Raw genomic sequence first — 25,272 nt, 5'->3', positions numbered from 1 at the left:
GTCTACTGGCTCTATGTTGCTTGCTCGCCGTTGACCTTGGCGAAGTGGGGCACCGCGGATCAATACTGATCCGAGGGGCTTCGACTGTTGGCCGGACCCCGCTATCCTGGCGGCTGCCTGGCATATTCTTAACTATAAGACCAACCAAGCTTTCCCAAAACATAAGCACATTTAAAAGGCAACAAATTTCCCCAGACTTCACAAGCGACTCAAATGGGTCGGTTAGCTCCATTCGTAAAGAATCGCTTAGAATGGATGGATATCCAGGAGCAAAGACACAATGGACATAGTCTGCGCGACCGGGCCACCAACGGCAATGGGCTCGACATTTCGACATCGCTCACACCTCAGATCTTGCCCAAATATGACTGGGTGCCTAGTGGTCTTTCGAAAAGGCTGGGATTATCTGTCACCAAGTTCTACTCGGACCAGCAGCAATCTTTATTACTTTCCAGGCTACCCAAGGAGATCCGGATATCGATTTGGGGCTATGTAGTTGGTGGCTACGACGTGACCATTGTAAGAAAGATAAACAAGCTGTCGCATGCGATTTTACCAATGGATACGGAAAGGGTCAATAAAGCGGAGCTGGTGCCAACTCGAAAATCATGGATAGGACCAATAGGTTACGAGAAGCGATACAAGGCTACCGAGACAATGTCTGAGCTCGACATGCTACCCCTTCTCCAAACCTGCAAGCAAATGTGAGCCCCACTACATTGGCATCCTACGTAACCTGAAAGAAGCTAAAGGTTCCTGAAGTTATCTCGAGGCTTTACACATCTTGTACAGCCAAAACTCCTTCAAATTCCACACAATGGAGGCCTTCTACCGGTTTCTCCTGCTCTCACCTCACGACGGCCTTCAATCGATCCGATATCTTACGATCCAGTGGCCAGGCTTTGCTTACTGGGCGGTATACCAAGACGAGGATACGGGAGAGCCCTTACACGAGCATGATCAAAGCTGGCAGGAGATCTGTGATGCGATTGCTGCCATGGATAACTTGAAATCCCTGTCAATCGTTGTGCCGTTGGGAATCAACAACAGCTTCCGGAGAGGGAGAGTGAAGAAGCACGATGTCATAACCAGAATAAGCCTACCGCTTGCTGCTCTGCCAGAGCACGTCGACTTCACGTTTGCCATTCCCGAAGGCCATATCCGCCCGCACTCGCAGGCTTTGCTGTCCGAGCGAGGATGCCGGAATCTGCGCCTCGTTGGCTTGGATTCTCCTGTTGGATTTGGACACAACGACGATGACTCGGACTGACTTTGCTTGGCGCTTCCAATCATGGGGAAAGAGGTGTATCATAGCCCCGTAATATTTTAAGCCTAGCTTTTGGATTATTCTTCGATGGCGATGGTTGGACCTATGCGTCTAATGTTCTATTGCGTTCAAGGTCTTTCTGATTTTGTTTATTGGTTTTTGAAAGGAGTCACCTAAAGCTTCTCCTCCATAGCTGCGGCACCCTGGTTCTGCATTTGAACCTCCGTCACAAATTTCTTAAACTTCCTAACTGGAACCTTTTTGGTAAACATTTCATCCAGCTCCCGATGTGACCTTCCTCCGGTCTCGGGCTGATAGAACCAGAGATAAAGCAGGGACACAGAGCAGAGACCCCCCAAAGGCGAAGGCGATCTTGGCGCCCATATTGGCTTTATCGGGGTTAAACATGTAGGGAATAGTCCACTGCCACATAACGTTGACAAGACTCTGCGACGCGCTGGCGATGGCAATAGTTTTGACGCGGAGTCGAGGAGTCGATATTTCCGATATGAGGGAAAATACCGATGAACCGATCGACACGTTAAACTACTAGCTGAAAATGAGGATAAACGCCACCGTGCCTTGGATCATGGGCTGGGTACTGCCTGTACCTAACCCTCCTGTGATCATCAGGAAAATAGTGAGTACGAGGAGGCCCCAGAAGGTCAGATCACGACGGCCGACCTTCTCGATGATAGCTGCGGCCATTAGGTTGCCGACGATGGACATAACTGGCTGGGCGATCTGGAGTCGGAAGCTCATCTGGGTGGAGTAGCAGCAAGCTGCAGGTAGTACTGGAGTAGGGGCATGGATTAGTCTATGTTCCAAGCAATATGAACACGGAGCCAATCACGGTAAAGTAACCGGCGACAAACGAGATGCCGGTGAAGGTGTGGATCCAGAAAGGCACGATCGTGAGAAGTGTGCGCGAAGGTTAGACTTGCGGAAGCACTCCATGTAGGTGACGCCCTCGGTCTCTTTCTTCATCTCCTCCAGAGTGGTCTGGATCTGTGCCAGCTTCATACGCCCGTGCTCTCCGGTATATCCAAGACCGTTAACAGCTGCCAGTGCGCGGTCGTCTCGGCCCTTGGACGAGAGCCACCAGGGTGACTCGGGCATCCAGTAGACAAACAAGGAAGCGACGACAGCAAAGAACCATTAAGAACAGAACACGGCACGGTATGCCCACCGAGAATCCAAGTCACCAGTGTACGTGATGATGATGAAGGCAGTAAGAGGGCCGAGACCGAAGGAGACACCCACACCGCAGGTAAAGATACCACGCAAGGCAAGTGGCGAGATCTGCGATGGTTTGGTCAGTAAGCTCAACTAAATAGCATTGGATCTGGAATTCCAGGTACCTCGCTGATATGACCGATCATGACACTGTATTGAACCTGTGTGTATCTCAACCTTACCGCCGAACCGAGAGGTCGCAGAGAGTCACCACATCCCTGCAAGAGAAGTTCAGGCATGTGTGCCAGTGATTATCAATCGGTTCATCTTTCGCGTTTCGCTTACGCGCGCAAAGATACACGAATCGCCTGAAACAGTGGCGCTCAGGCGCTTGTCCTCCACCACAGGCCGATCAGTGGAGTCGGGGATGGTCACCCAGCACTACGGGTCTTTGACTGACGTGCGAGGTGAATATACAAAGAGAGTACCGGATGGATGATGACTATCTCAGTGTTGCTTTCTCATAACGTGAATCAAAAAAAACTACAGACATTCTTGCAACTTGTCTCTTACAGAGTGAATGCCACTTCATGGTCGAGAACAAAGGAATCCAACCTTCACATTTAAAGGTAGGTACGTAGTTAGAATTGAAGTGACACTAAGCTGAAATAGGCATAGAAATACCCAGGCAATTCGGCCCATTGTCGTGTGCATGTAGTCCAGGGCCACCCACCTTCATGTCGTCGTCTTGATGTTGACCTAATCCCTCATCGGTAACGCCCAAAGACTTGACAAAGGGTAATGCTTCCTGATTAAGAAGTTGAACCGACGAGAAGCCAGGTTGCCCCGCACACCTTGGATTAATTCTTCACATCGTACGAGTTCGCACAGATTACAGGGTGTTTAAATTTCAATCATTCACCAACCGAAAGGTATCGGTACTTTCTTCTCCGTCATAGTCCTGTGGTTTGTAAAGGTATCTATCATTTCTTACCGCCGATCATCAAGTGAACACATCACATTTTAAGGTTTGAGACCCCTGCGTCGCGTGGACCTCGTGTAGGACCTGACCAAGACAATGAAAGTAGCGCCATCACCTTCAACAGAGACAGCAGACTCGCTTTGATGATTATCCGAGCTGCCGTTTTTTGGCCTTTCTAATCTTTTGTCGAGTATGGTGGGCACCGCAGGCATGGATCCCATTCGGCAAAGATGACGGGTTGAACGCCCCCTGAATCTCCAAATTTCATCCTCGAGGCCAGCCGCGCTTCATTCGGCATCCGCACATTTACGGACACCGAGATTTTTCGCTCAGTGATCTAGACCACCCACCAATCCAGGGAGATAAGTTCGGCCTAATGAATGGCGAGGGCCATGTTGGTGTGTAGCAAGTCGTCTACAGAGCAAAAGATATCAACCATTGGAGGAATCTATAGAGTTGGCTCATGCCCTCTCATCGCCCATTGTAACTGCGTCTCATGCCAGTCATGAGTGAATTAAATGGTGCTGTTGACGTATCTGGCTTCCAGAATAAAAGGAATACTTCCTCTGAAGCCTTGAGCATCACTAAATCGGTTGGTTCCGAGTTGGTTCCGAGGAGATGTGATGTTGTTTTGGGTCCGGGCCGGTATCTACGCCGGTTGGATGTAGCTGAGCAGGGCACCTACGTCAGGGAACGTGAGTTCGGATGAAACAAGGTTGTTCTTTTCTTGGGTAGCGAACCGGGGTAGGTATCTAGGGTATGTGGTCTATGTCAATCTCGAAGCTTACTTCGCGATGGAAGAGCATGATGGTTGTAGGTTTCGGTGTCTTCGCTTCAAGTCGAACCGATGCAAGAGGACTTTCACGATGCCTCTACTATGTCGCATCGCGCTCTAATATGTCGATTAACAAGTTTTGTATGCCATAAGAAACGGCTCCTCAACTTGTGGATGATGATATTCATGAAACCACAGCACTCTTATCGCAGCATTTCTCCCATTTATTTCAGACATGATCGAAGTTAAAAAAATGAGTTCCTTGTATTTCAGTTTCATCTGACGAATCGATCCAAAAGGCAAATGCCATCTTTTACCACAGTCTGTTGATAGGCGCCAAGGTGGCTTTTCTCAACAACGATGATGCCACTGCAAGGGACCTCGACCCCCGAGTTTATCAAAGAGGAAATCAATGCGCGCCTATGGGACAACGACCAGTCTCTTTTTTGGGACAATGACCGTAACGAGCAGCCAAACTCTCTTCATCCCCAGGACGGAAATGCTTGGGCTGTTATAACCGGCATTGCTAACAATACCAGAGGAGCGGCCATTTCTGAGTCTCTGAAAGCTCGTTGGATCCGCCCATACGGTGCGCCGGCGCCCGAAGCGGGCAACACCGTCTCTCCCTTTGCCTCTGGGTTCGAGCTTCGGGCCTACTACGTGGCATGGTTTCCAGAGAGGGCCATAGAGCTGATGGAGCTGATGTGGGCGGACCATATGCTCGACAACCCCGCCCGCCATGACGAACAGTAATTTCGTTGAAGGTTACGCTCCGGGTGATAGGTTCTATTATCCCCCCTATCCCAACCTAGCCGGCGTTAGTGATGCACACGCGTGGGCCACGACGCCAACATTCGCCCTCACCTTCCTAGGCGTGGGCCTTGAAATCACATCGGCCTAGGGAAAGACATGGAGCGTGACTCCACGCTTGGGAACCTTGGGGAGGGCGACAGCTGGGTTTGAGACTTCATTGGGACAGTTCTCTGCGTCGTGGACGAGTAAGAATGGCCGTCTTAGAGGAACATTCAATACCCCATCGGGCACGCGCGGCACTTTCTGTTGGAGACGAGACCCTGCGCATCTCGGGGCCTCGTGGCGACCGGAAGGTTCCAGCCAGTGGTAAAACTAGCATCACCTTGGAGAATTTGGTCGGTGGCAAGTATCACGTTGAGCTGGCCTGATTTAGATAGCTGTAGCTAGAATCAACCACTGCTCTCACCCGCGCTTCACGAGGAGTCTTCTCAGGCACGACATGTTTGTGACACGAGGGTTACAATATAACCCTTGGCATGATCTTGTAGCAATAACTGCTTTCTTTGACCGTATTGCCTCTCCTAATAATGGTTGCAAAGCCGTCATGACAGTGGTAGCTTCTCGGGCTCTGCTACATCCTCATTTCTTAGCACGCATAGCGACTTAATTTCACTGCTCGATGCTCGGAAACCAATTCCGGTCCTTGTCAGGCTTCGTTCGGAAACCAAGAAGACAGTGAGTATCCCCTTGAAAAACCCGGGATCTATGAGGTGATTGGCAATGGTGGAGTTTGTTACGGCGTAACATCACAGGCTTGGACCTGGAATTTGGGACGGCCGCGCGGCAGACAAGATGCATAACCAGTTAGAGTTTAGAGTTATTCAAGGTGGGATGAATATTTGTAATCTCCGCAATGCAAAGCAAATCAGTGCTTCTAAGAGAAGACAAGGATCCTTGGCTAGCCATGCCGCTACTAAATTCTAGAGAGCTAAAGTGGCTGGGCCGAGTCTTCTTTCAGAAGCTCTCTCCGATCTACAACCATGAAGTACGCCGACATCGCGCGCGGTTGCTGGCCAAGTCAGCCAGCTAAGCCACGCGTTCGTCATCTCGGTCAAGACAACCGCGGGAGTGGGATATGCGGGATGAATTTGATGAATGGAAGATGAATGAATATAAAATCATTCAATTCCTGACAATAAGAAGGACATTCATTCCCCTTAACTCACATCATTCTCCACATCCAAACCATTCAGCAAACCCGCCTAAAGATGCGTCTCCTTGCCATATCTTCGTTCCTCCTATGGATGGGGGCGAATGCTGCCGTTAGCCCCTCGGTAAGATGGGTGGAGAAGCGATCTCTCGCCCAGATCTATGATGCCGCCCTGGCAGAGGGCGGCGTTGTCACGGTTTGGCATGGAGGTGATGAGCCGAACCAGATGGACGGGCTCAAAGCTGCTTTCGAGGACGCCTTTCCCGGCATAACGCTTAATCTTACGATCGACTTGTCGAAATACCACGACGGTAACATCGATAAACAGCTGGCACAGAAGAATGTCTTTGTCGACAGCGTTATTCTCCAGACACTGCATGACTTTCCGAGATGGAAGGAGCAGGGCGCTCTTCTCAATTACGCTCCAGTTGGCTTTGACAGAGTCTTTCCCAGTCTTAAGGACCGCGACGCGACGTATTACGGATATATTGGACTGGGCTGGCAGCTCGTCTGGAATGCAGAAAAGCTGCCAAGCAATCCCATCCGAGACTTCACCGACTTCTTGCGTCCCGAGCTCAAAGACAAGATTGTGTTGGCATATCCAAACGATGACGACGCCATCCTCTTTGCATTCGACTTGATGTAAGTTCTCCCATTCTCGCTACGAGAGAAGCAGGAGCTGACTTTGAATGTGCTAGTATCAAGCAGTACGGGGAGAAGTGGTTTGAGGACCTTTTGAGCCAGAATCCTCGCTGGGTCCGCGGAAGCTCTACTCCTGCTGCGATCATCGCAGACCCTCAGTCCCCCTACGCTGCATCCTTCACCACCATGCTTGGTCTAGGTGAAGCACCCAGCCCGTTCAACGTCACGTTTCCTAGGCAAGGAAGGCATGTGACATGGGCGCAGACGGCGGCGATTCTCAAAGATGCCCCTCACCCAGAGGGGGCGAAGCTTTTCCACAATTTCCTCCTCAGCAGGGATTTCCAGGCCGCGAACGGATTCTGGAGCGTGAGGTCCGACGTGCCGGCCCCAGCTGGCCAGCGGAACTTGATCAGCCTGCCGCGCAGTAATCCGGTGGAGTTTAGGGACTTCATGGCGGACCGGGCGAGCGTTGAGAGGCTCAGATTTTGGTTTGAGGACAGAATTGGCACTGCACAGGGCCTCACTCCTCTGGGTGATGATTTGTAAACGTGGGGCCTGGTGTCAGGGTCATGGGGAAGCGTACCGCTAAACAAATGTAGACAGAGCCAGACATGCACTCGGCATTCTCTTTTCATTCTAACAGCTTCGCCTTAGGTTCTGCCTTTAGGCAAGATAATTAGATCATCTCCCGCTTCAGAGCGCGCAATGAACGAATCTTCAAGTAAACAAAAAATCAGAATATCGGTATATCATAGCATTCTATCCCGATGACAACATAGTGGCCTCTTTTTTTAGTCTTTATGCTACCTGCAGTAGAAGACGTATACCTTGCTGCATTATAAAAGGGCATTTTACCTCTTAAAGGGTATTTAACTGCTCTAACCTCCGTACGGAAGAATCCCTCATTACAACGTCGACTCTCTGCTTCTGCGAATAACTGCCCCCATAGATACTAGGAGACTCGACAAGGGCTGACCTCTTGGGTTAATTTTAAGAACTACAACATATGATTAGAACCGAGGCAAAGAGTTGCAAAGAACCTCACGTGCGACTCCGGGGACCAAGAAAAGACGGCAAGATGATTGGTAGGATCTTGGCTTACAAAAACGAGGAAATGTGCACAAAGTCATGTAGAGGCTCAGGGATAATATTAATAGTTAGTCTTACACAAAAGAAGACATGTGCCCACTTCGACTAATCGAGTCGAGTATGACAGCTTTTAAGAATAGGTAACCAAGAATAGTAGCTAGACTGACACGGGTTAATCGGATTTAAACTGGGTTGACGGCCATAAATCCTTGACGAGCGAACTCTTTAGCGTTATCCCCTGCCACGCTTCGGTTCGCCTCTAGCCGGTGGCTGTGTCCCAAATCCTCACGAACCCACCGGATGAACTTGATGACGGTTGAGCAAGGGGATGAGCCGTACTTTTGCTGGACCAAGCCAAAGATAGCCTAGATCCCTGTGTCAGTAGCCTTGCTGATTGGGTATTCTGTGCTGAGATGGTAGCATTTCAGCCCTGCGTATGGGCCTGCATGATCAGGAAGCGAAGCCCAGTTGGGGGCCAAAGAATCCTTCAACGTCCAAGAATAAATAGGTAACTCGGCCGCAGCAATGGCATCTTCAACCAGCTCCTCGCTTTCTACGGCAACAGATTGCCAATATATCGCCGAATCCATTGATGCAGAGTGGAAAGAAGGATGCTTCCACGTCTCTTCTGCTCTCGGCACGCGACACTCCAATCTCATCTCACAGTGGCGGTCTAAATGATTCATCCTTCTGGCCAAGCCATCCTCGTCCTTTGGCCATTTCATGGTCCGACTTTTCATTGGGTTTCCTTCCGCTGGTTATCGTCCCAGTTCCATTCATCAGTAGGCTATACTTTATCCTCTTGACAGGTCATGGTTCTAATCCAACGTTGAAGCTCTCGCCGTTTACATGTACCAATTGAACAATCAGCCAATCTCGTCACATGGAGGAGATGTTCTTGATGCCATGGGCGTGGCATCTACAATATGGCCCATCGCTTTCGCTGCAGTTATCGGTGCCCTTGTTCGAACTATAGCTTTATTCAAAGCAGAGAGAGGAACAAGCCTCGGTGTCAGTTGCCTCACTCCACTCACCCAGCAGACCTCAGACATATGCTAACTGATCTCAGACCCTCGAGGTTCTGTTGGGTAGCCAAACCCTCACAAACACTTTCAAGAGTCCGTTCTTAATCCGGCTCCGTTCTCCCTGGACATTTTCCTGCTCATCTTATGGAGTATTAGCCCGCTCGGTGGTCAGGCCGTTCTTCGCACTAGCTATACTGCATCACACGCTGAAGGCCAGAGCTACCCTTTAATGTACAGCCCTGCGGCAACTGTTGGGCCACCACTCAACTACGGCCTTTGGGAGAGTGCATCGTATAGAGGCACGACCCTTGGTACAATCGTCCCCATGTTCCGAACCGCGCTCTCTGCGCCCAGCGCCCTTGGCCAAGCTGCCAATGGTTCCAGCCCAAACTTCGACGCCGTGATAGAAAGACTTGGAGGAGCGGTGGTAGCAAGCGCCGGCGCGAGATTAGATCTCTGGGGTAACGTGCGTGTGCCTGAGGTTACTTCCTTGCCGGGGTATCGCTCAAGTGATCCGCATAGCTGGATCGACGTCCCTACCGTCCAACTGGTGAATTATGAGTCTCTTGTGGGCATTCCGCTTCGAGGCATGCCTACAGACTCCCCTGGAAATTTGACACTCGAATTATCGGCCGCCTATCTGGCCCTTGAGGTGAGTCCCTGCAGTGCTACAACACTTTGACAGTGTACTAATCAGTATCACCAGTGCTCGCCGTGATTTAACACAACGCAGTGGCTGTTGGACACCAAAGATGGTCTGTGGATTTACAGATACTCAAATTCGAGCATTCCCCGAGAAGACAATGTTGGCTTTGGAGGCGGTAGTCCCAACGTCTTTATGGATATCCCAGGCCGCCCAGGCCCCCATCGTGGCTTCAATTTCTCGTCCAAGGATATAACGAGCAAAGGAAACATCACCCAGGGTACGTTGGTATTTGGGAGCGCCCAGAACTCGACTATCTGTGACATCAGTCATGTATACGTTGATGTCAGCGTCGAGTGCGAACGATCACAACAACTTGGTACGATGGCTTGTCTTGCGACCTAGGTCCGCCATCCACGCGGGTATCGGATTCCAATGCCTGACACAGACTTGACTGCTCTCAATAGAACAGGCCCTGCTGCGATCTTTGCCGCCCTCCCATGGCTTACACCCTCTTACCACAACGGGTACAAGTCTCCCATTGAGAACTATCTCGCCGACCCTGCTCAAGGCATATAAGCGGGAGAGGCAGACGAGGGCGTCAAGGATGAGTAGACCAGCCTTTCACTCGAGGTTTTCGCTCAGCGTCTTGCACTGATCATCAACACGGCCTTGCGTGTCTCTTATTACAGTCCTGCTGCGGTGGGCTTTAGCAAGGTAAACCAAACGGCCATTGCGGCCACGAGAGCAACTCCCAGATATTCCTACACATACGGCAATGCGACTGGTGAATTCATTACTAGCGAGAGGAGATACTGGATTCAGACCAGCTGGATGGCCATGTACGTGGTATCCCTTATCTTGACGATCCTAGCCATAGTCGTCGTTCTTGCGCTCAGGTTGATTATCTGAGTGCCTGACTTTCGGATCAATGTTTCGGCCTTGACAAGGGACTCTGGGTATATCAATGTGCCGGCAGGAGGAAGCACTCCTCCAGCTGGCGAGGAGCGAGCGCGCTTGCTCAAGGATAGGCGGTTGAGGATTAGAGATGTACAGCCAGGGCAAGAATTTGGGTATGCTGCGTTAGCAGACGATGTTGGGTACGAGTCAAAGAAGAGGCTCAAGATAGATGGTCGAGTATACACATCACCTCACACAAAAAGGCAATCTTTCTCAATAGAATGAGCCTATAATTACTCGATCCAAGTCCCTCTCCTATCTAGATACTATAGTTCTCACCTTACAGCTGGTCCTGCTTCTCGGACACAATCTTTGCATCCACCTCTTGCATAGCATCTTCTCCGTCAAAAAGAGTCGCAACCTCCTCCAAGCTCAGTCGGCGTGTCTCAGGGTAAGCAAAGTAGACCACGAAGAACCAGACGACAAGCAGACATGCAAACACGATGTAGTATTTCCATCCAATAGCTTCGAGGGCAATCGGGTTGGCGAATCCGTTAAAAACGGAGCTGGCGAACTGAGAGACGTTGAAGATTGTGAGTCCCTTAGCACGGAGGGTATAGGGGAGAACTTCCAGAACGTAGGCCATAGGGACGGGATTCATGCCAATGTTATAGAACAGGAAGAAGACAAAGATCATAGTGACCACTCCAATACCCAGGCCTTTGTTCTGGAAGTGCTGCTGCTCATTCTTGGCCGAAATGGCCGTCCAGATGATAAAGGCAAGCGTCATTCCAGCAAGTGAGAAGAGAAACATGCCACGACGGCCGAAGCGGTCCACGAAAAAAGCCGACGTGATGGCGACGAGATAGTTGAAGATCTGAAGGACGCCATTGATGATATTTTGGGTTTCGGGGTCGGTGATGCCGACAGACTTGAGGACTTGAACAAGGTAGACAGATACGAGGCCGTTTCCACACCACTGGATGATGAAACCGATAGAGATGCAAATGAACAGGCGACGGCGGTTTCCATCTATGGTCATGTTAGCAAAGGATACACATCGAAGGACAAATAGACATACTGGTCTTCAAGAAGTCCATATAGGAAGCAGTATTCTGAAGCTTCTCGTTCTGAATCGCAATCGTAATCTCGTTCATTTCGGCAAGCACCAGCTCATTGGGCTCCTCCAAGCCAGCATGGTATCTGCTAAGAATTCTCTGTGCCTCCTGAGGCCTGTCGTGCGCGACGAGCCATCTGGGGCTTTCTGGGACAAAATAGATGCAAGCGACTTGAATGAGGGAGGGAGCAGCTTGAAGGATACAGGGAATTCTCCAACTCCAGCTGTTGGGGATCTTAAAAGTTCCATAGGTAACCCACGCAGCGACGATGGAACCCAGATACTATCATCCAGTTAGTATCATTCCTTGCAGTTATGAAGGGAAAGAATACTTGCCCATGATGTGTTGTAGATGGCAGTGATGATCGGGCGATGAGATGGATATGCAAGTTCGCCAATCATTGGTGCAGCAGCAACAGCGATGAAGCTGCTACCAAAGCCAACGAGACCACGACCTCCAAGAAAGGTGCCCATGCTGCTACCGCCACCTTGGATACCGGCACCAGCGACGATTATGAGAGACCCAATTAATATCCCATGACGGCGGCCGAGTCGATCGGCAAGCATTGGGGCGAATGGCAAAGCAGCGATACCGCCAACGACTTGGATGGTAGAGACTATTCCAAGGACGCTTCCGGAAGGGTGATCAAAGTCTGGAGGAGGAGAGTCAGCATAATGCGGTACGACTTGCGTAACATGAACGTACCTTCATTCCAGGAGGGCAGACTCTGCATGCCGTTCAATAAACTCCCGTCAAATCCTGTTTTTAGAGTTAGATGTTGAGTATGTGCTGTCGGCTGAGATGACAAACCAGAGACGTAAGATGTCAGAAGAGGAACGAGGAGGAGAGCGTTCAACTTCAGAAGATGAGGAACCCTGTACCAAGGTTTCCCATAGTCGGGAATGAGGTCAGCAATTTTGAGAGGTGCAGCATCCTCGACCATGGCGTCAGACGCCGTATGGTGTTCGTGTTCCTCGAGTTTGGCCATGGTGCGTCCAATGGACAAACAAAGTCCGAGAGTAGTGGAAGGTGATGGAATTGATCAAAAGTAAGAGTGTAGATCTTGCTCTCTGTAAGAGATGAGCCGTTTTGAGGCCAAGAGGAGACCTCGAGTCCTTATATGCTCAATGCTGAGGGGCAACCAAAGAGAGATCATGAGGCTGTCATCAACCGAGCTTAGGCCAAGAGGAAAACCTGGGGCCCCAGCTCATAACCACACTAATCCCCAGATGATATGATTTTCCGGGACAGACGACATCAAGCGAGGATAAACTATTCCGAAAATACATGAGCGAGAAAACCTTGAGAGGTCACGGATGAGTGCCAGACAAGCTTTGACAGCGTCTTCCGCGGGGTTTCTGTGTTTCGCCGCGGCGTAATACTAGTACAATTGCTTCCTGAGTCGTGTTTTTCTGACTTATTGGTCGGAAATGACGCTACCGGGGGAATTGAGGGCCGTGGTATTTCTCCGCGCAGGAACTGAGGGGCGAGCTTGTGGGCCAAGCCACAAGACCCCTGAACGGATCATGGCTGGATGAGGAGATGAAGCGATCATGACAGCCATCCAGGACCTTTCGGTAGACGAGAGGTGTCAAATCCCGGTATACGGGCCATTATAACAAGCTAACTGCAGGGCAGCTGACCGAACCATTACCTCCTCATCCTCTCGTCATCACTTCTGCAGGGGTTTACGGCATTTGAGCCTTGCACCTTTCGTTGTTGAATACTTTCAGACTCGCCGAGCATGTTTCTCATCAATATCGAGAATGCCCTAGAGCAGTTGACTTTGGAGGAGAAGGTCAAGCTTCTTGCTGGGCAAGATACCTGGGGCACCTGGGCAAATGATCGTGTCGGCATTCCCCGAATCACGGTAAGCGCATTTCCACATATCGACTTGTTGATGGCATGATACTAACTACTGGGTCTGTCGGGTAGACCTCTGATGGACCTCATGGCGTTCGCGGTACGAGTTTCTTCAACGGCCCTCGTGGCATGCTACTCCCCTCTGCGACAGCCATGGGAGCGACATTTGACCCCGAATTAATACACGCGGCCGGAGAGCTATTGGCAGCCGAGGCAAAAGAAAAGAACTGCCACGTCTTGCTAGCTCCAACTGTCTGCATCCAACGTTCTCCGCTTCTCGGTCGTGGATTCGAAGCTTTCGCAGAAGATCCATGGCTTAGCGGAACCATAGCATCTGCATACGTCAATGGTGCCCAAAGCCATGGCGTAGCTTGCTCGATCAAACATTTCGCCGCGCACGATCAGTCAACAATGGCAGTGGAGGACGATGTTCGAGCGTCAGAGCGGACTCTGCGCGAGATGCATCTCCTGCCGTTCCAGCTAGCCGTCAAGAATGCAAGCCCATGGGCTTTCATGATGGCGTATAACAAGATCAATGGCATCCACGCCACTGAGAATTCTTGGCTGATCAATCTGGTCCTACGACAGGACTGGGGTTGGGATGGACTCGTTATGAGCGATTGGTTTGGCACTTATAGTACCTCCGAGTCTCTCAACGCCGGTATGGACCTGGAAATGCCAGGACCGTCAAGGTGGAGAGGCGACTTGCTCTCTTGGGCCGTCATGAGCGACAAGGTCAAGAAGCCGACGATCGACGCCAGCGTGCGAAACCTTCTCAAGCTCATCAACAAGGTCCAGCCTTGGAAGGATGATGCCCCGAAAGAAGTCGGAGATACTCAGCGCAAGCGAGATCTATGCAGAAAGGTTGCCGGTGAGGCGATAGTTCTCTTAAAGAACGAGCGCAGCGTTCTCCCTTTAGACCCACAGAAAAAGCAGACATATGGTTTGATCGGGCCAGCTGTTGGAAACCCAGCCATTAGTGGAGGCGGCTCGGCTGATTTGACACCGCACTACGTGAGCAGACCTTTGGAAGCCATCATCGATGTTGTGGGATCGGAAAATGTCAAGCCTGCGATCGGATGCCAGGGTTAGTACCGTCACAACACCTCCTTCGACAGTGAACTAACTAATGGCAGCCCACCTCTTCACTCCTCAGCTGTCGAAGGACATTGCTGTACCCAACAGCACCGAGCCGGGATACATTGTCTCCTGGTACAAGGAAGATCCTATGCTCAACCCAGCTGCTGAGCCCGTCGCCTCGGTTACCACCATTCAGGCCCAGATGTACTTTGCCGACAACCTCCCAGAAGCAGTACCAAAGACGTACTGGCTTCAAGCAAAGACCATCTACACTGCACCAAAGTCCTGCACGATTGAGCTTGGCCTTTGCGTCCTCGGCAAGGGCAAGTTGTTTGTCGACGGCCAAGAAAAGATCGATCTTTATACTAGTCAGCCTAAAAAGACTCTGCAGACCCCCATGTTCGACCAAGCTAGCATGGAAGTGACTTCTGAGATTGAGGTACAGCAAGGGAAGCGGTACGAGATTCTAGTCTATCTCAAGAACGAAGCTGCTGTCGCGGGAGTGGGGGCGCTCAACTGCGGCGGATTGAGAATTGGCTGCTGTGAAAAGTTTGGTCCTGCTACTGCTCTTGCAGAGGCTATCAAGCTAGCTTCCGAGGTCGATGTGCCTATCGTTATCGCCGGACTAAACAGCGACTTTGAGAGCGAAGCTCTTGATCGCAAGTCGCTTGATTTGCCACCAGCTGTTGATGAGCTCATTGCAGCTGTAGTCAAGGCAAACAAAAACACGGCAAGTCTCCTTCACCAACAGCCTTCTCGAAACTTCTAGCTAACTGTCATCAGGTTGTTGTAACCCAATCAGGCTGCCCAATCCTCATGCCATGGCTCGATGACACCCCGACACTCGTTCACGCTTGGTTTGGCGGCCAAGAGACGGGCAACGCCATTGCCGACGTGCTCTTTGGCAAGACCAACCCCAGCGGGCGACTTTCTCTCACATTCCCCAAGAGGCTCGAAGATACGCCAGCGTTTTTGACTTTTGGCAAGGGCGAGAGGGAGATTCACTATGGAGAAGGCGTCTTCGTAGGTTATCGCTACTACGAAAAGCTGCGGAACCCTCCACTGTTTTACTTTGGATTTGGTCTCTCTTACAGCCAGTTTGAGTATTCAAACCTGCAAGTACCGGAAAAGGTCAACTTGTTTGAAGCAGACTCCTTCCATGTGTCGGTTGACGTCACCAACACCAGCAACCGCGGTGGATACGAAGTTGTTCAACTCTACGTGGCTGACAAGGCCAGCACGGCCCCCAGGCCACTCAAGGAACTCAAGGCATTCAAAAAGGTTTGGATAGACACCGGCAAGTCCCAAAAGGTGACGATTTCCCTGGATAAGTATGCATTGTCTTTCTGGAGTGAGATCGAAAGCATGTGGCTGGCGGAAGCGGGAGTGTTTGAGGTTATCATTGCCAGAAGCTCGGATCCTAAGGATGGATTGCTTCGTGGAGAGATTGAATTGGTCAAGAACTTTACGTGGAATGGCCTTTAGTACTTGGTTGAGCGTATATGCTATAGTTGGACAATCTGAAGATGATCCTGATTTTACCTCCACTTCCCAGCTTTCTCATGACAGGTTGAATGGACAACTGGAAATACTCCGACATACAGAAATACATGGTCGTATGCAACTGGACAATGTGGATACCCTTCCCCAGAATGGTGCCTGGTCACCTGTCATGCTATCACTCGCGCCAGGGCTTAAGATTGCCATATCCGGCCAAGACCTCGGATCCATATTTTTAGCTCATATTTCTCCTCGGAGGATTTGAGGGGATTTCGCCGCCTTCTTCGTCTCCCCATTCGCATTCACCAACTACCGACTTCAAGATGCCGCCCAGAGCTTGTGATGCTTGTAAGCGACGCAAGGTCAAATGCAACGGAACGCAGCCATGCGGAACCTGTTGCGTTTCCAACATCGCCTGCCAGTATACCATTGTGCCGAGAAAACGAGGGCCCAAAGTTGTGCGCCTACCCGAGAGGCTTGAACATCCGTCACGACAAATGGCTAGTGAGGGTAGTATTCGGAGTCATCTTTTCCGAGAGCATCACAGTCAAGGTCAGCCTAGTACGCCATCAACCGCAGATCTGCAGTCGGGATACAGTCCTCGGGAATGGCCCTCACCGGGCGTCCCTGTTTTTTCACCAGGCTCTGACGCAAGCAACCTATCTCAGCCATTTGGGTCCAATCCACAGATGATCTGGGAAATGCTTGTTAGCAGAGTCAACTCGGTTCTATCATCAGTCTCCATGCGCGACGTTGTGGACTCCTGCATCGACATCTACATGCAATATGTCTTCCCATGCTGCCCGATTGTTCACGAGAAGAGCCTTCGGGAATCTAATGTGGAACTCTTCTCAGCACAATCCAGCTCATCCATGTTTAGGACTGATAATGAGCAGCAACTTGTGCGTTGTATGAGGGCCTTTGCTAGCTTAACAGCGGTATGTGCAGCTGTTTCCGCCATGATGCCTCAAACGCTACTCCCATATCGCCACTTGGTAGTCCAGCCATTTCTACGGGCATCGAGAGATATGCTCTATATTTACGAAGACTACGATTTGGAGCATCCCGACTCAAGCTCACTGAGTATAAGAATGTTTCACTCGACCGCTCTTCAGCATACTACAGGGAAGACAGGAGCAGCGTGGAGCATCTCCAGCCAGGCTGCACTCCTCGCACAACGCATGCGCCTCTACAATGAGCGAGACATCAGGCGGAGCGACCCCATCGAGATGCAATTGCTGCGATTTCGGTTCTGGCATCTCTACGTATCGGATCAAGCGGCTTCATTGATGCGCAATAGGGTTTTTGTGCTGCAAGAATCCCTCTTTGACGGGGACATGACCCTGGATCCATTTGGAGAAGGAGGACCAGGATTATTTGACAAGACTCAACTCAGGTATCAAGACTCATTTGAGGATCGCGCATTCTCGGGTTATCACTTGACAAGGCGCCTATGGGCATCGGCAGCTGGGTTGATGGCTTCAATGCGCAAGTACGCTCGTCAAGAAACCCATTACGAGCCAGATGCAAAAAGACAAAAGAAGATGAAAATGACGGGACAGTTCTTGGAATTCACGAGCATGGTCGATGAACTCCCCCCATGGCTTGAGTCTCCCGAGACATTCGAATTTTCTCAAGACAAAGACGTTCTTACGTTCCAGAGGACTTTTTTCTCGGTCCAGCGCAGCAACCTCATGTTGGGGCTTCATTGCTTCCACCTTGTTCTTCTTCAGCAGGCGATCGAGTATGGGTTGTCCGACATCATGGGCCTACATGATCAAGACCTCACGCTAGCCATGAAAAAGACCGAGATTATTCACGAGTTTCTCGTCGAGGTGAACAGGGTCCCTCTTCTCTGCCTTCGTGTTCAAGGAGAGCCAACTGTGAGTACCGTGTTGCAGCAATCGCCCGCCCTAAATACTCATGGTCTATGGTCTAGGTCGAGCGCTTTCGAAGAGTCGGAAGTGCTCTTCTTGAAGTGATTCAAAATGTTGACAATGAGACAATCAGGACACGATCAAGGTCGTACTTGACGCAGCTCCTTGATACACTGTCGAGGCTGGATTCCAAAGCTTCAGATGAGCTCAACAGCGAGCAACTGGCATAGCATTGGCTTTCCCTAAAAGAAAAAAGAAAAAATCAATGGTGTGTAGTGTTGTTAGTGAGTGAAGACCAACAAGCCTTCGCACCCAATAACGAACGATATTTCCTTGCTTCCCGCTGGCCCGATGTGGCCTAGTGGGACCCTGGCTATAAAGGTCGGCGGTGCTGCCTTGGAACTGCACCACGTCATCGCTGGATGGCTGAATTCCAAACTTGCTGATTTCCCTTTGCCAAGACACGCCTAGCTTTGAGCATCTCTACCGCCCTAAATCTCGACTCTACAGATCGGATAATGTCCACCAGAGAAGAATGGATCCTGTCGCAAGTTGCGCCCACAAAGGAGGAGCTGTATGCAGGCGACGGCTGTCACCTGGACGAAGCGATATGCCTAATCGACTACCTCAACAACAACATAACAGCTCAACAGGCTGCCACCGCCATAACCAAACCAGTTCTACAAGAAGCTGATCCACAGGACCAGCTCTTCCGCTTGATGGCCCTCCTCTGTGAAGCCCCCGTTGAGCTTCCTGCCGACCGCGACAAATTGTATGATCTGCTCTTTGCCATTCAAGCGCTTCCACCCGAAGCAGGCATCAACTGGGTAGATCTTCCAGGTTTTGCATCCATGTGGACCGATTTGCTTAGACTTGGTGTTTATGGAACAAATACCTGGAAGGAGGAATCGCTCTCTGGTGACAGGAAAACAGAGCTACGCCAGCGCTTTAAAGCTGTTGGAACAGTCGAGGCAGAGCTGTACTTGCGCAATCTTGGAGGTGTATCAGATGTTTGGGCTTACGAGACCATAAACCAGGTGTGCTCTTGGCGTCCCGGGCTGGATATCGTCATCACTGGAATTCACGCGTGGCTCAAGGTCGCCGGATCCAAGTTGATGGCGGACATGAAGCCAAAACACATCCAAACCTTTTCGAGCGGCCGTAGGGGGAATTGGGTCCGGAAGCATGTTATGGTAGACACTATGGCTGGTTTTTGGGACCATTGGAGGAGCACATTCATGCAGCTGAGCAAAGATGAGGAGTATCTCTCAGCAGAATCTAGGAGGCTTGCGGCAGAGTGTCATGATCTGATGCAGAGAGGAACTTGATTGATGGCAAGCGCTTAGTAAAATAATAGCCCAGAGACCACTTGAGTATAGCCAGTGGGACAAATGTGAAAGTGTTCACGGCAGTTGACAAACACATGAGGCTAAGAGAAATGCGCCAGCTGCCAGCCCACACCGAGCCACGGGATATAGGGTCTAAAGAACTCAGAGATGAGGTTTAAGAATACTAATATTTATTTGTATTATTATCTTATATTAATACTTTATTAGCCTAACCTAAGTTAAGGCTTATTTTTCGTAATACAGGACTTCAAGATCTTAACATGAGGTGCCTCACTTCACAGCGCCCATGTCGATAATATAATAGACAAGTCAGGTTAGGTAGATTTGCAACGGAAAGGACTGCCTCCTTGATGTATTTCTTTGCATACGTACTGCCGAGCAACACCCAATGAGACAAAGACAGTTTATTTCCGACAGGTTAGATTTACAAGTGAGGGGTAATTGACAATCTTATCAATCATTGGGGTTGCCAGCCAATCGCAGCGGGGGTCAATCACGTCTCCTATGCTCAATCTTGGCTCATGAATTGCGTCTTCACCTGGCTCGTTTGTGTAAAGTATAGAATAAGGATACAGGGCTTGTCATTCATGTTAGATTTAAATACCACCTACTTAACTAGCCTTATCAAGTTGTTCATCACAATTCCAGTTAATACGTTACACTACTTCCACCTCCCTCGAATAAATATAGTCGGAACAAGATGACGGCCGATGCAACCAACCTTGCCCAGGATAGTGAGCACCTGAGCAACGTACGGAAACGCTACGCAGAAGAAGCCAGAAAACGTCTCAGGCCTGAGGGCTCTGCTCAGTTTATCCAACTGACAGAGACGGAAAACAAACGGCTCAACGCGTTGGTCGAGGATCCTTGGGCAGACCATGAAGCACTCAATGCCCAAGATCCGCCCATCAAACAACACGACCTTCACAAGTTCTTTGTCCTCGGCGGCGGGTTTGGCGGTCTTCAATTCGCCGTCCGCCTCATCGAGAAAGGCATCGCCACTGCTGATGACATCCGTCTTGCCGATGCTGCTGGGGGCTTTGGAGGCACGTGGTACTGGAACAGATTCCCCGGTCTTCACTGCGACGTCGAGAGCTACATCTACCTACCACTCTTGGAGGAAACGAGCTACATACCCACGCACAAGTACGCACCCGGTGACGAGATCAGACTTCACGCTGAGCGGATCGCAGCGCAGTGGAAGTTGAAGAACAAAGCCCTTTTCCGCTCTGATGTCAAAAGCGTTGAGTGGGATGACAAGGGGCAAATCTGGAATATAAAATTGACGCAGCGACGAGGTCCTCTGACTCCTAAGATCGACATCGAGTTCCGGGCTGAGTATGTTTACCTTGCTGCGGGCGTGCTCACCAAGCCTCAAATCCCGGACATTCCTGGTCTGCTGTCATTTTCCGGGTCCATCTTTCATACTGCACGCTGGAACTACAAAGTCTCTGGAGGCTCTCCAACAAACCAAACTTTAGATGGCCTCAGGAACAAGAAAGTTGGTATTGTCGGTACTGCTGCAACTGCCATTGGAGTTATCCCCCAGGTTGCCAAGTACGCTGGGGAACTCTACGTCTTTCAGAGAACACCAGCCTGCGTCAATCCCCGTGGCCAGCATCCAACGGATTCCGTGGACTTTGAGAAGACGGTCGCCACAGGAAGTGGATGGCAGTTCAAGAGGCAGACCAACTTTGCCACGTTCGTCAACAACGCCGCCGAGCCTGGAACAGCCAACTTGGTTGGGGATGCCTGGACGACTATGCCAGGCTACTCTGCTGTTGTCGGGTCACCCAACTATGGTATTGTTGACCCTGCACCTGAGAATCTTGCACAGCACGTCGCAAACTTCCACGCCCTTGATCTGCCGCACATGGAGGACGTTCGTACCAGGGTCGAGAACATTGTTCAAGATGACGATACGGCTGAAAAGCTTAAGCCTTGGTATCCATCGTGGTGCAAGCGACCGACGTTCAGCGACGCATATCTACAGGTTTTCAACCAGTCGAATGTTCATCTGGTCGATACAGATGGCCGAGGTCCATCCAGGGCAACCGAAAAGGGCCTTGTCGTTGGCGATAAAGAGTATCCCCTCGACATCATCATTTTTGGCACCGGATACAAGACTCCGGCTTCTAGTCTGGGAAGTCCTACGTCGAGAACTGGTGTTTCCATCATTGGTCGTGAGCGACTCCCTCTAGACGACAAGTGGCAGGCCAACGGTCCCGCTACGCTACATGGATATGCCACCAACGGATTCCCCAACCTCTTCTTTTCGAGCTCTAACCAGGCAACCCAGACGGGAAACAACGTCTTCATGCTCGGTCTCATCGCCGATCACATCACGTACATGATAGCCCAGGCTCAAGAGCGGGTCGGACCCGGTCAACGTCCCATCATCGAGGTAACTAGCCGGGCTGAGCAGGCTCATACAGACGAGATTCTGAAACGAGCTCCGTACTACTCAGCTTTGGCAGGTTGCACGCCGGGCTACTTTAACGGGCATGGAGAAGCATCTAGGGTTACGGATCCTGACGAGAAGAGAAAGAGGGCCAAAGCCAGCGCCTGGGGTGAAGGAACGCAATCGTTCATGAATTACATTGAGGGCTGGCGTAATGAAGGCTCACTCGACGGTCTGGCGATCGCGCCAGCCGTGGATTCGTCCGGCAAGGGTGGGCTTCTTTCTAAGCTTTGATGATATATATAGCCATTAAGAGGAAGAAATCTCTTGATACATTACCAAATTTCATCTCCACGTAACTGCCTTTTCAAGGCCATCAATCCTCGATACTTCTTTGGTGACAACCACACCCTTTCACCTTTTCATCCCGCATCACAAATCCATATTGTCTTGGATTGTGACCAAGTTGATCGGCATATCCTCTGTCAGCATTGTGAGAAGCGTTATATTCATTAGCGAGGTGTCCAAGCTCTGAGTCGAGTTTGCTGCCTTGATAATAAAGCCCTTTCTTACGTTGATGAGTACAAGCATCCACGGTATCTGAAGCCCCGCGTGACTTGGGCCTGAGGAAGCATCAAGATATTGTCCCCGCCGTGCGCTACAACATCCCCGCATCAGAACATTAACGTGCATCATGGCGCAACACTATTGCGCAATCAAGGAATTTTGTTGATTTGTAACGCCTAGATAGCTATCTATGGATGCGATTAAGACGAGTTTGCAGATAAACCTTGTTCGTCCACATTTCGAGAGGATACAATGCATACAGCCTTATCAACTCTGCTAGCACCCAATGCCAGCACTTTTGCTTGGGGCTAGGAAATTTCTCTAGTGTGTTCTACTCGTTTAAAGCATTTCGAGCGAGTCCGAAAGGCAGGAACAAAAGCCTCAGTACAAGTGCGTCGATCTTCTCACGGTTGAACCTCAGGTTGTGTAAGGTGCCTTCGCTTTTTCGGAGTGATCAAGCCTTCGCAGCAGAATTCTTACAATGAGTATCATCAATCAGTGCCAACAATCAGGCATGCAAAACGTATACAATATGATTGCAGGTGCCCAGTGAGCGAAGATTTGCTTGGCAACAGGCTAATAGAGAGAGGCAGATGGTTAACAGAATGTAGGTACATGGCAGTATCAGTGTTCGACCTCAAGACTGGCCTCAGAGCACTTTCTCAAGCTCTTCTAGTGCCGCATCAAAGTCCGTGATATCATGATGCTGCCAATTCCGTCGATCCCAAAAGTCTTTCCACAAACCTTGCGCAAGTTGATCCGTCCGGCCCCTGGAGTCGGCTAAATCCACGTTCCCACATGGGTCGTCGACGGCATCTTTTGGAAGCTGAATACTCTGGAGCCATTTGAAGAGGTTATCCTTATCCCAGATCTCCTTGATGCGTCGCAACTCCTGACGATTCTCCCCAAAGTACGCCCTCTCATAGCCCCCTTTGAGCAAGTCTCTGTCGGGGAAGTTGAAGAATGCGGCGGCCTTGCCGAGCGAGTATGGGCGAAGTTTGTTCCTCAGCTTGCTCATGAATCCCCTCATGTCATTCTCCATCCGCTTGTCCTGCCAGAGGAGGTGTGATAGAGCGCCTCACGCCAATAGAAAGCCGTGTCTGCGGGCTTTGGCCTCGATGCTTGGCCTTCAGTGTAGATCCAGACAATGTCAAGATTGACGGCTGACCTTCTGGCTTTGCTTGGCTTGCTGATGGAATGGGCAAAGAGCGGGTAAAACGCGTCGATGGAACGTAGTCTGATGCCCAGGACTTCCGTATGAAGCACATCGGGAGATGGCGTGTTGATAGTAAATGCAGTTGCATGCGTTGAACTCAAGTATTTGGGAGCACATTGCGAACCGCGCGAGATTTGATCTGAAGAAGAATCTGTCTCGAGAGGAAGGAGGGTTTACTGACTTTTGGTAAGCAGAGTCAGGCCAGGCAGGGGTTGAGAATACCAGGTCAGCAAATTGCCAAGAATCGCAAAACCCACTCCAATTAAAGAGCGTATCCTTGTAGCCGTAGGGTTGCCTGCCTGTCAGGCATCCTTGGCACGCCGTATATGCTGATACCCACGCAGCCCTCCCTAAACACCTGCCAACATTTTGAAAGGCACGTTGTAAGCTTCCTTGCAAGTATGCTTCTGATTCCTTGGCTTCTTAGAACTCTTCGTAACTAGATAGCGTAGTAAGATGAGACTCCATAGTCATGATTGATCTAGGCGAGACCCAACCTCAATGTGGTTCACGGGACTAGTCCTAACGATTATGTTTATCTCAACTATGCCAAATACAGTGATGAACCCCGAAATATTCTCGTGACTACATGGTATTAAACGAGAGGCCTCATCTCGACCTTGAATCTCGGAGTCTGGACCTGCGATCGCTTATCTCGGCCGAGACTATTGCTTCGGCCCGCTCACTAGTTCCCTTGCCAAGCGCCAGACTATTTCTCGGGCTTGTCCGTCTTGTCGATCTTTTCCTCTTTTTCCGTTGTAGATGACCAGCTGAGATGTTAAGCGGACTGTTCTATTTGGTCTAGAAGTTCATTCTCTCTCTATAAAGTCGCATTTCTAGTCCTCAATGCACAATCACAAACATCCTTCTCAAGTGCCCTCTCTTCATCTTCTAAACCTTTGTCAACCAAAACACTACCAACATGCCTCGCGGAAGAATCAGTCACATTCTCAAGCTTAGCAAGATCGAGGAGGGCCTGAAGGTGTTCGTCACTGACGTCCGCTTCACAATTCCTGAAGGAAACGGCAAATGGGCGCCCAGCCTCAGTACCCCTAAATGCATCTTTCATACTGGCATGGCCGTAAGACACCCTAGTCCTATCGCCTGGTGAACATTGTGCTAACAAGTCACGGCTAGGATGAGGAGAAGAAAAAGGCACTGCCGATCGAAATTTCTCAGGGATTCCGCGATGGGTACATCGGAGAGGTCTGCTTGACGTCGACCAGCGTCTTTGATTCCGGTATTGGCCCTACCGTGGAAATTGATATTGCGGTTCTTGGAGAAGTTTCAATCAAGGGAGAGTCGAGCCCGGTAGGCCAGAAAGGCAGCATTACCGTATGAAGCTCCGAATGGGGCGGCTGGATGTCTCTCTGGGGCAACGCCGACACCGTCATGGTCGCCTACAGTCTCATCGACTCTGGCACGGTACTGAAGAACTTTGACATTCCCGTCTCTGGGCACACAAAGCCTCTTCATCTGGGGTTGGAGGTGGACGAAAAGAAAGAAGTCCTCGCTTTGAAGCTGGATATTGAGTCGAACTGGATCTTTGACGGAGTGAATTTGCTGCTTGGAGGTGTTTATTACGCTCACGATGTGACGTATGGGTATGTGTTTGGTGCTCTTGGAGGATGGCCGGCTGCTGTTGGCTACGTTGGAGGAGATGGGCTTCGAAATCTGATTTTTCCTAAATGAGTTGCTCAAGGCAAAGTTCCGGTCAATGATAGGCATGGGTGCGGCGTTGGTTGGTCATTATCGAGTACGTTTCTTTCGAGTTAGTTGCAGATGACAGGCAGTGAGCGAGAATAATAAAAGTGATAAAATTCCTTGCCAACTCCTTGA

General features: G+C 50.4%; 10 protein-coding genes across 10 annotated transcripts; 8 read left to right on the top strand and 2 right to left on the bottom strand.

Moving 5' to 3' along the window:
• Positions 1 to 192: 192 nt before the first annotated feature.
• NCS54_00357600 (Hypothetical protein) lies at positions 193 to 1,270 on the top strand (the record flags this gene model as incomplete). The annotated part of the gene is made up of 2 exons (XM_053149139.1): positions 193 to 704; positions 763 to 1,270. Exons 1-2 carry the CDS (start codon positions 214 to 216, stop codon positions 1,268 to 1,270), a joined length of 999 nt encoding a protein of 332 aa, XP_053005114.1. The 5' UTR covers positions 193 to 213.
• Positions 1,271 to 1,540: 270 nt separating this feature from the next.
• On the bottom strand, positions 1,541 to 2,386 carry NCS54_00357500 (General substrate transporter; the record flags this gene model as incomplete). The annotated part of the gene is made up of 3 exons (XM_053149138.1): positions 1,541 to 1,813; positions 1,916 to 2,061; positions 2,143 to 2,386. The coding sequence occupies 3 exons, from the start codon at positions 2,384 to 2,386 to the stop codon at positions 1,541 to 1,543; spliced, it is 663 nt and encodes a 220-aa protein (XP_053005113.1).
• Positions 2,387 to 6,221: 3,835 nt separating this feature from the next.
• Positions 6,222 to 7,351, top strand: NCS54_00357400 (Hypothetical protein; the record flags this gene model as incomplete). The annotated part of the gene is made up of 2 exons (XM_053149137.1): positions 6,222 to 6,805; positions 6,862 to 7,351. 2 exons carry the CDS (start codon positions 6,222 to 6,224, stop codon positions 7,349 to 7,351), a joined length of 1,074 nt encoding a protein of 357 aa, XP_053005112.1.
• Positions 7,352 to 8,800: 1,449 nt separating this feature from the next.
• On the top strand, positions 8,801 to 10,141 carry NCS54_00357300 (Hypothetical protein; the record flags this gene model as incomplete). Its single annotated transcript, XM_053149136.1, has 5 exons — positions 8,801 to 8,905; positions 8,964 to 9,016; positions 9,076 to 9,571; positions 9,653 to 9,941; positions 10,011 to 10,141. 5 exons carry the CDS (start codon positions 8,801 to 8,803, stop codon positions 10,139 to 10,141), a joined length of 1,074 nt encoding a protein of 357 aa, XP_053005111.1.
• A 661-nt stretch (positions 10,142 to 10,802) lies between these two features.
• Positions 10,803 to 12,568, bottom strand: NCS54_00357200 (MFS domain-containing protein; the record flags this gene model as incomplete). The annotated part of the gene is made up of 5 exons (XM_053149135.1): positions 10,803 to 11,494; positions 11,544 to 11,862; positions 11,916 to 12,232; positions 12,286 to 12,339; positions 12,391 to 12,568. The coding sequence occupies 5 exons, from the start codon at positions 12,566 to 12,568 to the stop codon at positions 10,803 to 10,805; spliced, it is 1,560 nt and encodes a 519-aa protein (XP_053005110.1).
• Positions 12,569 to 13,324: 756 nt separating this feature from the next.
• NCS54_00357100 (Beta-glucosidase) lies at positions 13,325 to 16,008 on the top strand (the record flags this gene model as incomplete). The annotated part of the gene is made up of 4 exons (XM_053149134.1): positions 13,325 to 13,450; positions 13,516 to 14,530; positions 14,580 to 15,257; positions 15,293 to 16,008. 4 exons carry the CDS (start codon positions 13,325 to 13,327, stop codon positions 16,006 to 16,008), a joined length of 2,535 nt encoding a protein of 844 aa, XP_053005109.1.
• A 758-nt stretch (positions 16,009 to 16,766) lies between these two features.
• NCS54_00357000 (Zn(2)-C6 fungal-type domain-containing protein) lies at positions 16,767 to 18,130 on the top strand (the record flags this gene model as incomplete). Its single annotated transcript, XM_053149133.1, has 2 exons — positions 16,767 to 17,906; positions 17,963 to 18,130. 2 exons carry the CDS (start codon positions 16,767 to 16,769, stop codon positions 18,128 to 18,130), a joined length of 1,308 nt encoding a protein of 435 aa, XP_053005108.1.
• Positions 18,131 to 18,418: 288 nt separating this feature from the next.
• On the top strand, positions 18,419 to 19,228 carry NCS54_00356900 (Hypothetical protein; the record flags this gene model as incomplete). Its single annotated transcript, XM_053149132.1, has 1 exon — positions 18,419 to 19,228. One exon carries the CDS (start codon positions 18,419 to 18,421, stop codon positions 19,226 to 19,228), a length of 810 nt encoding a protein of 269 aa, XP_053005107.1.
• Positions 19,229 to 19,949: 721 nt separating this feature from the next.
• NCS54_00356800 (Hypothetical protein) lies at positions 19,950 to 21,944 on the top strand (the record flags this gene model as incomplete). The annotated part of the gene is made up of 1 exon (XM_053149131.1): positions 19,950 to 21,944. One exon carries the CDS (start codon positions 19,950 to 19,952, stop codon positions 21,942 to 21,944), a length of 1,995 nt encoding a protein of 664 aa, XP_053005106.1.
• A 2,411-nt stretch (positions 21,945 to 24,355) lies between these two features.
• Positions 24,356 to 25,125, top strand: NCS54_00356700 (Hypothetical protein; the record flags this gene model as incomplete). The annotated part of the gene is made up of 3 exons (XM_053149130.1): positions 24,356 to 24,514; positions 24,571 to 24,734; positions 24,777 to 25,125. 3 exons carry the CDS (start codon positions 24,356 to 24,358, stop codon positions 25,123 to 25,125), a joined length of 672 nt encoding a protein of 223 aa, XP_053005105.1.
• Positions 25,126 to 25,272: the final 147 nt, after the last annotated feature.

This window comes from Fusarium falciforme, chromosome 3 (genome assembly GCF_026873545.1).
Source record: "Fusarium falciforme chromosome 3, complete sequence".
NCBI classification, from domain to species: Eukaryota; Fungi; Ascomycota; class Sordariomycetes; order Hypocreales; family Nectriaceae; genus Fusarium; species Fusarium falciforme.
This window is presented reverse-complemented; position numbering and strand designations above follow the sequence as displayed.